The sequence below is a fragment of the Microtus oregoni genome, unplaced genomic scaffold (genome assembly GCF_018167655.1).
Source record: "Microtus oregoni isolate MIOR12 unplaced genomic scaffold, Mior012 000017F_ref0000208, whole genome shotgun sequence".
Taxonomy (NCBI): domain Eukaryota; kingdom Metazoa; phylum Chordata; class Mammalia; order Rodentia; family Cricetidae; genus Microtus; species Microtus oregoni.
The window spans coordinates 30,334,116-30,348,209 of NW_024543076.1; the positions used below are offsets into that span (position 1 = coordinate 30,334,116).

Here is a 14,094-nt window from a genome sequence, read left to right on the forward strand (position 1 = left end):
CTACATCCTCATTTCTTCTTTTGCACTTCGAACTACCAGAATGCTAACATTGAGCCTTGCCAGGATGAAGATACGCAATTATATCTCCTTTTGATAGTCTCAGTGTTACTTCAGATACTTGCTCCTGCCTGCAACTTCTACCTGGTATTGGGTCTGATGCTGCTGTTTGGTGGAAAGTGTGGCTGTGGAGGTTAGAAAGGAAGAGAGGGAGATTTGTGAAGAATTATGTGAGGTGTTTTACCATTGTTACTCTCTAGAAAAGAAATCCCACATTCTAACTGGTTACTTTTGCTGTGTTCTGGGAAAACAGAAGTCTTCTGATCTTAATTTTTACAGAGGGAGCATAGAAAGTCCATTCCTAAAGGTTTTGGGCCAGGTGTATCGGTGTGTACCTGTAATCCTAGCAACCAAGGGACCAAGGCAGAAGGAGTGCAAGTTTAAAGCCAGCCTTTATATATAGGCTATTATATATACGACTATTATAGATATAATGAATTCTGGCCAGCCTGGACTACACTATGAGCCTCTGTATCCTCACCCCCACCACACACAAACTACTCCTCCCCAAAAAATCTTGTTTTGATTACTAAAATTCATTTCATGTAAAGCAGAATTATCATGGGTTTCCTTAAGAATGCACCCTAAGGCACTCACCAATTTACAATTACTTCCAAAAAACAAAAACAAACAAACAAAAAAATTAAAAATAAAGCCAATCCTGTCAGCACCTTTTTGGAAAAGGAAGAAGAAAGCTACGTGTTGCTTCACACCTGTCCTGAAAACTCCTCAAATGTTATGATTCACGACATTTTGGTTTCCCCAAAGGAGCCTAGAGCTAGGGATGAAGCTGAGCGGTGAAGCACTTGTGTGCCTGCACACAGCCTGGGCCCAGTCCCGGGACAGCTCCTAGCCCAGGCTATGTAAACTATGAATATGAATGTAATGTGCAATTGCTATGTTCTTCAGAAAAATCTGCTCTCAACGTTCTGACCCTCGGCATGAGGTCTGTGATTCTGATGGGGAAAGTCTGTGTCCAGTGCAGCTGTGTGCCTGTAGCAGGGTAGAAGGGATATGAACTTCCTGTGTAAATGGAAGTAAAGGCCAGCAGAAACAGGATAGCACACCGGGATAATCACACGGATGCAAGACATCGTTCTGGAAATTCCACGTGGTTTTCAAAAGGAAGAGACAATCTCTCCAGCAAAACATTTTATAGTTACCCATTGACTCACACGGTTAAACCTGACATCACCAGAGAATGTCCAGATGTGTGTAATACAGAGCACACAGTCCAGATGTGTGTAATATAGAGTACACGGCATCACTTGGGAAGTGCACTAACACAAGCGGTCTGTCTCAGTTTACGGTCACCAGAGAGAAATGATAAGTCAAGACGAGAATGTGAAAACTGTACGTCCCATAGCCTTGTCCCCCAAAAGTCTGTGACACACACACAGGTTAATACGCTGTTCGGCAATATGAAAGCTACAATGACAAATTGCCAAGTGTGATTATATTAATAAGTGGGCTTTGGGGAAATCCTAGTTTTAACTTTAGTAAAGATAAAGAAATTTAGGTGGCAATTGAAATTGAATTTGGGAAGGTGTTTGATGGTAATAGGTAACAGTTCGTAACTTCCTTAGCATGTTTATGCATCTGCCAGTATGGAAAAAGTGCATTTATTTGTTCCTCTGTTTATTGCTAGTGCTGAAGAGCCAATCCAGGACATCTTCCGTGAACGTTCTCTATAGTTGGGCTACACCCCAATCCCAGAATATCCTTTTTTCTAGAAGAGGGTTGTTGCCTGAGATTGTGTAGCCCTGGTTAGCCCAGTCTGCACCATGTAGCCCAGGGTGACCTTAACTCTTAGCAATTCTATCGCTTCAGCCCCCCAAGTGCTGGAATTACAGGTTTGGGCCACCATACACAGCTGATAAAATAAGCAATTATTAAGTCCGATGAGTGGATATATTGATATCTATTATACTGTTCTTTAAGCTTTCCACATCAAGTGTTGGAAGACATAGTGGCATGGTAACTAGTCTCCTCTGTCCACAAGAAGAGCTGTGCTTACATTTAATAACAAAATCAAGTTATAAATGCTGCATTGGGCCAGTTCCTGCAGACAACTCCGAAACCCTCCAAGGACAGGGAGTGGATTGAGGACAAAGTAGAGCCCTCCTACACTGGCTGTGTTTCCCACTCTCTTTGAAATCCTTATTCACACATCAAAGATCCTTTCAACACATGGCTAAGAAGTTACTAAATATGTCTAGAGTTTGACTATCTCTAGTTAATATTTTTATAAAATCAGAACTTTTATGCTGGCCAGCTAGCCGAGCCACTTGGGGAGTCTAGGCCAGGGAGTCTGGTCTCAGGAGAACGGAAAAAAAAGACGCAAGAACCAACACTCAGGTGGTCCTGTGGCCTACGCACAGGTCTACACATACACACACACACACACACACACACACACACACACACACACAGGCGTTAGGTGTTTTAGGTGACTCCAGCAGAGAAACAGGAACACAGATCCCTCAGCTAGGGTGACACTCGCCCTTTCCAAGTTCAAGTTCATCCTTTAGTGCACTTTAAAGGAGCAGTTACTGCAGCAAGCTGCTGACAACCATCAAATGTGCTTCGAGGAAGTCAGTTAGCCATGGCCCTACCTGCCTGGCCTCCCATGGGCTCTCTGAACTTAGCCCAAACACCTCTGCCCACTGACGCTCTTAAATGCAAGTCAAGGAACCACAGAGCCTGTGTTCTTCTGAAGACAGTAAGGAACTCCCACAGACTCCAGTGACCGAGGTCCTTAAAGCACTATGTGATAAACCTGTTAGCCTGGGGTGCTGACTCTTCACGGACAGACATAACTTACTCATCCCTTGTCTTTCAGGCTTCACTCATGTTTGGGTACTCAGAATACAGGGGTGGGAGCGGCACAGGGTATGTGGTCTGGCTACCCCATTAGCTGCTGTTGGGGATGAAGAGGTTGCAAGGGAAAGAAAGCAGTAGCTCACAGCTGATGTTGAGTTAGTTCTCTTCCTTTCTCGTCTCTTCTAGGAAGGACAGCTTTTAGACGATAAACTTGACGAATTCGAGATTTCCCAAAGGTGGACAGCAAAAGAAAATGGCCCTATCCTATCCTATTTTTGATTGTTTGTATTGGGTGGAGAAAACAGATATGAGACACATCTGAAAACTCGTTCAAACAACGCTTTACCCCAAACTGAAAACATAGCACACCAAAAAAGAACTTAGAAGGAGTGAGCCACAACACTTAATATATTGAAAATACAAAAGATCATGTTCCTTTATACTTGGGGAAGAAAAGGAACATCTCTGTGGGTCAACTACACCCCCAGAGAACAGCAAGTCTTACCTAGGTACAAGGATGCGTTGTCTTTCTTGACGTTGTCATCTAAATAGGTTGGTCCCAGGGTGTAAATCGGTGTGGAGCCCATTCCAATGAGAACCTGCGCACAAACGAATAAAGCCACATAGACCCAGTGATTATTTCCTCCCGACTCCTTGGGACAGGGAGGAGGCTCCAAGGTGGCTGTGAAGTTGCCATTCTGACAAAGGCCATCATTGGAGGCCGAAGCGTTCAACTCTTGGATTTGGTAGGGAGGCGAGATGAAGTGAGGTAGGGCGAAGAGCGCAGCCCCGACAGCGATAAGAAGTCCACCCACCGCCAGCCATAGAGGCCTTCTCCCACGGCCACCAAAGTAGCTGACGAATACCACCACGACCAAGTTTCCTATGTCAAAGCAGCTGACCAGCAGCCCGGACTCGGAACTCTTCAGGCTGTAGCGCCTTTCGATGGTAGTGATGACACTGCTTAGGTACCCAGAGACCATCAAGGCCTGGATGAAGGTCAGGAAACACATGCACACTAGGAAACAGCGAGAATCCGTGAGGACCACATAGAGACACCTTCTCTCCTGGAGTGTAGCCAGAGTAGAAGACACCGACAGAGTTTTGCTGGGGTCCATCCTGTGGTTGCAGTCGATGACTTCGGCTGCAGTCCCTGCCGAAGTGGATGGGGCAGAAGGGCTAGGGACTATCAGGTTCGGTCCTCGATGCCTCTCCTGGTGACCCAAAGCTTCCGTGCAGCCCAAGGCCAGTTCGCCATCTGCGTTCCCAGCACTGAGATTCGGCCGGCAGGAGGCGCTATGCAGGACTGGTAAACTCTTCGACTTGAAGGTCTCTGACTCGCACTTCCCTTGGACAGCTCCCTCCGCCGCAGGTGCCTCGAGCTGCTCTTGGGCCCGGGACTGCACAGTCCCTTCGTCCATGATTCTTAAAATTTGAACGCTTATTCCATGCAAGGCCTCCGGCACTTTTCATCCACCTGCACGAGGGGCCGAAGCCAAGCCCACTCAGTTTTGCCCACCTGAGACCCGGGCTGCGTGTGGCAGAGCCGCTTAACGAAACATCTCAACAGCAGGCAGGTGCCCAGAGCATCCTGACCGGAGGCGCAGCGGGAAGGTTTCGCCACCTCGTGCTAGGGGAGGTAATGATCCGCACGGTCCTGCGAGGAGCCTTGCTCGGCGTCCACCTCCCAGGGATAGCTCGCGGCAGTCGCTTTGCGTGTCCGGTGCTCATCCCCTCCGCCACCGCCTCTCAGAAGGTGGCCAGGAGCAAGAGCGCTCTGTGCCCAGTGTGGTGCCTCTTAGCGCGACTGTCCGAACCGCATCCCACTTAGTGCTCCCAGGGGTGTTCGGTGCCCACCGCGGGGATTGTGATACATTCGGGGGGTGAAACTGCCAACCTGCAAAGCACAGAACGGATAGTCACGGAAGGATGGCTGAAGTTGGGGCTGGTGTCCCAGAGCCAGGGCTGGGGGAAGCGGAAGGGGGGAGGGGGCGGGTAGTGCTAGGTAACCCCGTGGTCCCCAGAGGAACCGAGGTGCTAGCCACTAGAGGAACCCCGCAGAAAGAGCCTGCAGTCCCGGAACAATGAGCAGCAGGCGGTCCACGGAGACTCTCCCTCATTGTCTGCGGCGAGCCAGCCCCCGCCCCGCCCCTTTTGCCTTAAACAGTGCGTTTGCTTTTATATGTTAATAATTATCAACCGGGCAGCTCTGACTCAGAGGCAGTGTCTTTAAATTCGAGTGAACTAATTGCAACCTTTTGGTACTCCTACTCCGTGACTTAAAATAGAAGATTCCCAAAAGAACAAAGGAAAGTTTTTTTTTCTTTTACAAACACACAATGCCTTCCCGATCTCAATTTTTAAAATGCATTTTTTAAGCGATAGAAAGAAAACTACGTGTAGAAATGTGTTTGCACACTTGTACGCTGGCACGTGTGCGCGACGAGATGTGAATTCGTCTACTCCATCAGACACCTACTTATTCAAAGCTAAAGGCAGCAGGAGGAAAGAAAAAAAGGTCAACATGCTTGCCTGGTTATTCTTTACGCTATAAATAGCCCCTTGCCGGAAAGAACTATTCAATTACAAGTAACGAGGGCATTCAAGGCTGTGGCCCACGTTAAGTCCCAGAGCGCAATGTTGAGCGAAACCGAAAATCAATTTGCTTTGCAGATGGCTGGATGAAGACACAACCAAACAAAGAGACGCTGGTATAGCGTGCGCGAGGAACCCACCGAAGCGGCTCAGCACAGGCGGGCCGGAGGGGAAGTGTAAAATTTGCCTAAAGCACCCCAAGGAACGTGGGCCCTGGGGTGTGTGCGCGCCTGCGCAAATACACACACACACACACACACACACACAGAGAGAGAGAGAGAGAGAGAGAGAGAGAGAGAGAGAGAGAGAGAGAGAGAACATGTTAAAACTGCTTGTGCAATCCAGCACTCAACTTGAATTCAGCGAGCTCCAGCATCGGTGTACCCTGGTGTAAACCTAATACCTAATCTTGGAGAATCCGACACCCCTCCCATCCCGCCGCGATGTGCACCTGGTGGGAGGGATTGGGGCTCCACTGCGTGGATTTCCTTCTGAGCTTTTGTAGTGTTGCTGCGAAAAGAAAAAGAAAGGGTAGAAGAAGAAAGAGAAAGGCGGAGAAACGGCCGTGAGTGGCAGTCACGGCATCTCCCTGGACTGCTCCGGACCGGACTCGCTTGCAGATTCCCGACCTTCCAGTGGCTCGCAGACCTGGTCTTGGGCTCCGCCCGCTTACCCCTGCGCCTTCCCGGGAAACTCCACCCGTGGCTGCGCGCCGAGCTGGGGAATCCCGGCGTCGGAGCCCCTGCCTGGGGGAGCAGCCGCATCGCGGCGCAGACTCGGATAGGATGGACAACGCGGATCCCCGACCGGAGCTCTCGGAACAGATGCGGAATCCCAGGGATACCCCGTGCGTGCGCGCGCGCGAACACACATACACACACACACCGTGGGAGGACAGAACTGCCAGGGAGAGCTCGCCGCTCTGCCGGGCTCACAAGCCTCCACAACTCACTAGCAAGGGTGATGAGCAGTCTGCTGGGCTGGGAGAGGAGCGGCCGCAGTAGAACGGCGGTGATGCGGGCAGATGAGCCAGCCTTCTGCCGAGGCGGTCTCGGTCCCGCCGCGGAGAAACCGGGGAGTGAAACTGCGACTCAGGCTGGCTAACTCTTCCCCCAACCCCTGGCCTGTCACCCAAGCCTCTTCTCTCCAGACACACCGCACAGAGACGCGCCAGGACTGGAGCGGCAGAGGGCGCAGGCGCGCGGGCAGTCACCCAACCCAGCCCGCAGGCAACCGGCCACCCCTCTCTGCCCTTTACCTGCAAAACGACCTGCAACAATGCCCCAAGGAAGCCGCGCGTCTTAAAAGTCACCGACTGGTACAGAGAGCCATCTTATGTAAAGTATTTCGGTTCGTTTCTACCAAGTTCACCACGCACCATGTCGTTTCTACCATAGCAGATTCTGGGGACCAAGTGGAGCAAGATCCCTGATGTAGGGAAACTTGTCTTGCCAAGAAGATATCTACATTAATGGCTTGAACCCACGCAGTACTTTCTTACAGCTTGCTACTGCAGAACCAGACACCGGTGAATCTGCCTTTCCAGAACAGGAAGGCCGCTTGCAGAGGCACAGAGACATGGCGCCAGGAGGAAACCAGTAGACTCATTGCTGGGAGATTGGAGAGATGGAGCAGAGGACAGGACACAGGGGTTTCATGGCCTGTGTATTCCTAGGTGCCATGACATTCTGCCTTTCTTATCAGAAATAGCTTCGTCAGTGATGGGTAAAGTATTGGAGTGGAGAGACAAATAAGGTGGACATATCAATCTGTGATGAGGTAGGGGCCCAGGAGATAGAAAGCAAGTTGAGAAGGTAGATGTGGCTAGCCTAGTTAAGCCAACACAGGGGGGACTCTTTGATTTAACACCTGAGTAAATGATGAATGAAGCCCAATCAAAACCTGAGAGGAGAAATAAATGTACAAGTTGTTCTCATTTTATGAGGGTTGAGTGTGATGCAGCATCCAAGTGTGCCTAGCCCATAAACTACGGGGTACAAGACGTTCAGAAGGTTTGGAATAAGCGTGTAGATTAGTAGTCGTTAGCCACAAAGACAGCGTGAGAAAGGATGAGTGAACAAAGCAGATTCCAAACTGAGAAGAGATACAGGCTAGAGATGGGGCACTGGGAACATTAAGATCTGAGAGAAAAAAAAGTGAAGAAAAAAAAAAAGATTAGTAACAGGAACCAGAAAGGTAGGAAAGAATGGATGTTGCTGAGGCCAAAGAAGCAGGCAGACTAAAGAGGGCAACAAAATGAGAAGGCCCTGCCAGCTCCAGGCACCCACGCTCCTCTGGCTACAGTGCCATGCCAGACCCAGTTGACTGCCTCTGGCTGTCCCTATGACAGCACCATCTCACTTTACAGATGCGGCATGTGTGCTCTGGTCCAAAGGTCCGTGTCCATAGGCAGGCATAGTGCACATGTCTGTAAACCAAGCAGCTGAAAGGCGGAAACAGGAGGATTGAAATCTCAAGGCTAGCTTGGGGGTTACATAACAAGACTTTGTGGAAGGAAAGAAAGAAAGAAAGAAAGAAAGAAAGAAAGAGGGAGGAAGGGAGGGAGGAAGGAAGGAAGGAAGGAAAAGATCTGGAGACTGGAGCAATGGCTCACTCCAAAAAACTAGGAGGTCTGATTCCCAAAACCCATATGGTGGGTTATAATCATCTCTAATTCTGATCTTGGAGGATCTGACAATCATCTCTGACCTCTAAGAGCACTGCATACACGTGGTGCTCAGACATACATACAGGCAAAACACGTGCACATATAAAAATTCATTTTCGTTTTTTAAAAGAAACTGTTTCTTGTGGCCCTTGCTTTCTGCTCCCTTCCCTCTGGCTAAGTGATGTCTTGACTTTTAGCTCTTGATGATCCCTCTGCCATGTGTACAGAGGACCTTTAAAAACATGTGAGACCAGTGGACACCTAAGAAGAATTCGAGTCTAGCCAGGAGGTACACGCATTTGATCCCAGCACTCGGGAGGCAGAGGCAGGCAGATCTCTGTGAGTTCGAGGCCAGCCTGGTCTACAGAGTGAGTTCCAAGATAGCCAAAGATACACAGAGAAACCCTGTCTCAAAAAGAAGAGCCCGTGTGCCTGCAGCCACACAGAGACAGCACTAACGTGGCAGTCGGCGGATTGACTGATCACTATTTCCTCGTTCTCTGTCACTGCCCACACAAGCCTGTGATCATTTGTCCCCAACAGATAGTACGACCCTAAGCGCCACCCCTTATTAGAATGTAGATTTTCCTGCTGATGAAGTAAACAAAAATATGTGCTGCTTCCTGTACCTAACTCTTTTCAGAGCTTATTCTGGATATGAACAGAATTGGTTGACATTGGCTTATCTCCCTCTCAGCACTCGGTCCCATTCTTCATTTCAACCTTGTTTCTGGGCATCAGCTGTTCTGTAGCAGCTCTGATCTCTTACATCAGGTCCAGGGCTCCCCTACCGAAGCTACACAGCCGTGTTCCTGGAAGTCGCTGCTTAGTCATGGACAGTTACCATACCCACCCTAGAAATATGACTCTAAGAGCCTACAGAAGCATGTCATTGTTTTGCCACTAACAGACATCACGCTTTATAGACAGAATTTCAAGGGTTCAGTTCGCTGGATGCTTCACATAAGAAGAATTCAATATGAAATGTCTCCTTTCCTGGGTCTCTGATAGCTCGTGTGTGATAGGCATTGTGGTGAGAAACGTGTAAGGGGAAGCAGAGCTTAACTCATGGAGAACAGAAGAGAGCAGAGAGAAAGATGGAGGACGGGTGGGGAAAGGGAGACAGAGAACAGCCTTAGGACAAGCTACACCTTCCTGTAGCACAGACCTCAAGGCTACATATCCCCTACTCTCTCCCCTGTGATACTGTCGGTAAATAAGCATTGCTTCAGAGTTGTCATGATTCAACCACCTCACAAGGAAGCTGAGACTAACCCTTCAGCACAGGAGCCTTTCATGAGGACACGTCACATCTGAACCATGACATTAGTGCCTTTACTGACCCCAGTCTTCAGCTCAACAGAAAAAAAATGGAGTCAGCTTATAGAGCTCTGCTGCCCTGTGGCTTCTTTCATTCTGTATGTGGTTGCCTTGTTTGATACATTGGAAGAGGAAGCCTGTGCCCAGAAACTCTCTTCAGAATTTCAAGCTTACTTAGTTTCTTCTAAGTCACCTGGGAACAGTCGAGACTGTAACAGTCTGTACATTCAACGCAGGAAGGTGAGGAAGGCAGGGGAGGCCTCCATTAAACATCTCCCTTTCCTGCCCGCCACTCAGGGCTGCTTTCAGGAGACTTCCCAGGAACAAGAACTGGGTTGTACTCAAGAATAATTCCTGGGCTTAAAATAGAACTTGAATGTAATAGTTAATCTTCATCGTTAACGTGATGAGATCCAGACATCCCCATGGAGCATACCTCTGTGCGTTGTGGGGGCGTTTCCAGAGACACTTAACCCGAAGAGGGAAGATTGCCATGAACAGGGGCTGCACCACCCACTGGCTGGAATCCTGGAATCATGTACTGAAAAGACAAGAGGAGGACAGAACTCCGGCCTTCTCCTCGCTCTGCAGATACCATGTGACCAGTTGCCTCGCACTTCTGTGGCCTTGACTTCCCCACCGTGCTGGACTGTGTCCTCTCAAACACCGAGTCAAAGTAAGCCTTTATATCACTTCTCATCACATTTGGTCACAACAAGAAAAACAATGAGCTAATACATGTGAGATTTTCATTGAACTGAGTATTCGTTGCTTATGGGAGGAAGCGTGTCTTTCAGGAGGCCACTTAACTAGATTTGGCGTTTATGCTCATACTGAGACACGAGCTTCAAGCTGCATCAATCAGAAGAGAGAGAGACCTGAGCCTGTGCTCCCACAGTAAATGGCTGGAGGATCCTACAAGGGCTGACGGAGTAGAAAGTCACACGTGTTCACTTTGGTGCTATGAGCCCTGAACCCTAAGAAACTGCAGCCACAGTTCTACAAAGGAACATGCAGATGCTCCGCCTGAGGAATGGAAGACCTCATCATTCAGGCCCTTAAAAAAATCTACTTAGCAGGGCTGAAGAGATGGTTTAGAGGTTAAGAGCTCTGGTTGCTCTTCAGAGGTCCCCAGTTCAATTCCCAGCAGCTACATGGTGGCTCCCAACCATCTGTAATGAGATCTGGTTCTCTCTACATGCAGGCAAAACACTGTATACATAATAAATAAAATTTAAAAAAGAATACACTTAACTCCCTTAATAAAATTTATGCCCAATATTCCAAGATTTGTCATGAGGATGGCTTGCCTATGAAGCAGAGATACTTATCCCAAAAGCTTCAGGTCCCCTTGAAAAGGGTTCCATAAATGGGTGTTGTGATGTGTTGGACACCTGTAATCCCAGCACTGAGAAGTAGGGGCAGGAGGGTCAGTTGTTCATACTCATCCCCATCTGCATTGCAAGCTAGAAACCAGCCTGAGCTATGTGAGGATTCTGACTTTAATTGAAAAACAAAGCATCTCATAGGTACTACCATTCCTCCTAGGCCTGGGAAGGACAGAGGCAGAGCAGAAGGGGTTAGAAAGGAAGTTGGGAGACAGAATTACCCAAGGGCCCTAAGGGTCTCTGCACATTCTTTTGACATATGCAGAGTATATAGACCTGAGTGCCCAGACCATCTCTCAAGCATAGTTGATGCCAAGGATCTCGAGGACTGACCAAGACTTGCTAGTCCATTACCGAAGAGCAGTCTTCCTCCTTGTGCTATGTGTGCGAGTGTGGGCAATGGACTCTTCCCATCACTGCATAGGTCTGAGGGTCTCTGGATGCTGGGATCATCTCCTCAGTACCCAGGATAAACTTACCCACTTGTCCATGAGGTCAAGTTCCATACCCTAGATGGTTCTTAAAAAACGCCACCCAATAGAACACACTCCACCAACACCCTAAATTCCTTTACACTGGGTAACACTGCTGGCTGAAGGCCTGGGATTTGAAACAAATCTTTTCTAGATTGGCCTCCAGCATGCTTTCCCTGGATTCTTTTCTGGTGTTTATTTGTTTGTTTTCTCAAACAGCAGTGTATGAAAAGCTAGTTTTAAAATTAAAACAAAATAAGCAAACCATCAAAGAATCAAAAAAGCCCACCAACCCCCCAGTCTGTGTGTAGATGAGGCTCTATCCGAGAACTGAGGCACTTGGTGAGTTCTGGGAGATAAGATGGGGCATTGCCACGTTTTCAGCTGTCTCCTGGCAGCAAGCACCTCATGGAGATGTGGGTCTTTTCTGCCTCAGTATCCTGCAGTCCAAAGTCTGGCTTCTCAGTGAGGAGAGGCCAACATGGCATTAACCCTATTTGGTGTCTGGATCAGGCCATAGCAGAAAGTCCTGTGAGAGCCTCCCGTTCCCCACCCGCCAGGCAGTGAAGAGGTACCAGCTGTGTGTTCTAACAGTCGTTCCTAGATACCATTTGTCAGGCCCTTCCAAACATTCTGCCTAAATACACAAGGTGGTTTCTAGAAAGATCAAAACACTGGACAACTTGATAGTAAATTCCTGTCTCACCTGCAACTTGAGGGCTTTATGCCCAACTCTTCCCTTTCTGTAACATGAGTACTTAGAGTTCTTTATTAAGATTTACCTCAGAGCCAGCAGGCCCTCCTGTTGGAAGATCCTAAATCTACAGTTACAGAGCAAAGTCCAAGGACAGCTGGGATTTCCCTGTCAAGCCTATCTTCTGACTAGCCGTTGCCAGAGCGCATGCTTCCTCCCTAGAGAGCAAGAACGGGTCACATCTCAGGGGTGACCCACAGGCATGACCTCGACCCAGGCCACAGAATAATGAACTAAGGGACTGAACAGGGTCACCATCCTGGTAGTGCACACTCATGAGCCCTTCGGAGCAGGTGGGACACCTGAAAGCTACTAGTTCCTAATACTTACCCCCAGAATGATGCCCTGGCCACTTGTGACACACAACTGTGATCCTGTGGTTACTAACTGTAGTGGTTTGAAAGAAAATGGCCCCCAAAGGGAGTGGTACTGAGGAAATGTGTGTGGGGGGGACAGGCTTTGAGGTCTCTTTTCTCAAGCTTCCCTCAGTGTGACAGTCAGTTGACTTCCTCTGAGTCAAGGCGTAGCGCTCTCAGGTTCTTCTCCAGGACCACGTCTGCCTGCATGCCTCCACACGCCCTCATCCTGATGATAAAGAACTAACCCTCTGAAACTGTGAGCCACCCCAACTAAATGTTTACTTTATAAGAGTTGCCATGGTCATGCTGTCTTTCCACAACAGTAAAACCCCAAACTAAGACAGCAACTACGTCTCTGCTCCAGTGCACAAGTTCTTTTTCTTTTCTTTTCTTTTCTTCTTCCGGGTTTTTGAGACAGGGTTTCTCTGTGTAGTCCTGGCTATCCTGGAACTCGCTCTCTCTAACCAGGCTGGCCTTGAACTCACAGAGATCCACCTTCCTCTGCTTCCCAAGTGCTGGGATTAAAGGCGTGCATCACCACTGCCCAGCCAGAAGTTCTTTTTCATTTGTGGGTCAAAATAGAGCGGTTAGGATTCAGGGTTCCGGGACAAACCATTTAGCACTTTCAAACGCTCTAAGGGAGGGCACATGTGCCATCTACACCATGGTTCATTAACAGGAAGCTGCCCCAGGGCTAACACGGGTCCCACTAAGAAGGAAAAATGTTCCTGCTTTTGGGGTTGGAGAGATGGCTCTGTGGTTAAGAGCGCTGGCTGCTCTCCCAAAGGACCCATGTTCAATTCCCAGCACCCACATGGCAGTTCACAACTGTCTATAATCCAGTTCCAAGGAATCTGACACTTTCATACCAAATGCACATAAAAACCATTAAGTAAAAAAAAAAAATTTAATGATCCTGGTTTCACTATAGAGCACTTAGTGTCTAAAGAAAAAAGGAGGACCATGTTTCCAGGCTCCTGCACTTAGCCTCAGTGCTGCCAATTCTAGCTGCGTGTTCTTGGGCAGTTCATTAGCCCCCCAGCCTTGCCTTTCAAACTGGGTTTACTTCCAGTACCGGTGCTGCAATACTGCTGAAGCCATCAGATGAGTTGCCACATGCAGAGTCCACACAGAATGGAATCTGGACCAAGCAGGTGCTTTATGAATGCTAGTCATCATCATAGCTGGGAGATATGCTTCGTGTTTCTCTGGGTCTTATAGTCTGTCCCTGATTTTTGGAAGGCAGGAGGCCCATGTGTTTTAGGAAGGCCATCACTTCTCTAGGACAAGTTCTTGCCAAAAGACTGTCAGGCTGATAAAATATGCTCTGGGGTCCAGAATTTGGTTGTTTTTTTTTATTTTTATTCTTTGCATTGTTTTGCTCATCGGCCACAGGAGTGTTTCCTGTCTTTAATGCACCTCCACTCAACGTAAGCGGAAAGCTCCGTTCCCATTTACCAGATCATCAGTACAGGCCTCATGCACATCAGTCCTCTTCACAAACAAGTAGATGCTTTCTGCTGCTGCTCCTCCTCCTGCTCCTCCTCCTCCTGCTCCCCTTCTGCTCCTCCTGTCCCTCCTCCTTCTCCTGTGACTCCTGCTCCTCTTGTTCCTCTTCCTCCCCCTGTTCCTTCTCCTCTTGTTCCTCCTCCTCTCC

The 14,094-nt window shown here is 48.6% G+C and overlaps 1 protein-coding gene across 2 annotated transcripts in view; it reads right to left on the reverse strand.

The window, feature by feature from the left end:
* Window positions 1-4,353, reverse strand: part of Slco5a1 (solute carrier organic anion transporter family member 5A1) — a 136,154-nt gene extending 131,801 nt beyond the window's left edge. For both annotated transcript variants that reach the window (XM_041667685.1, XM_041667684.1), the window contains exon 1: window positions 3,386-4,353. In XM_041667685.1, the coding sequence (XP_041523619.1) occupies window positions 3,386-4,301 (916 nt within the window). In that variant the 5' untranslated portion in view covers window positions 4,302-4,353. The remainder of the gene's footprint in view (window positions 1-3,385) is intronic.
* Between the last annotated feature and the right edge of the window lie 9,741 nt (window positions 4,354-14,094).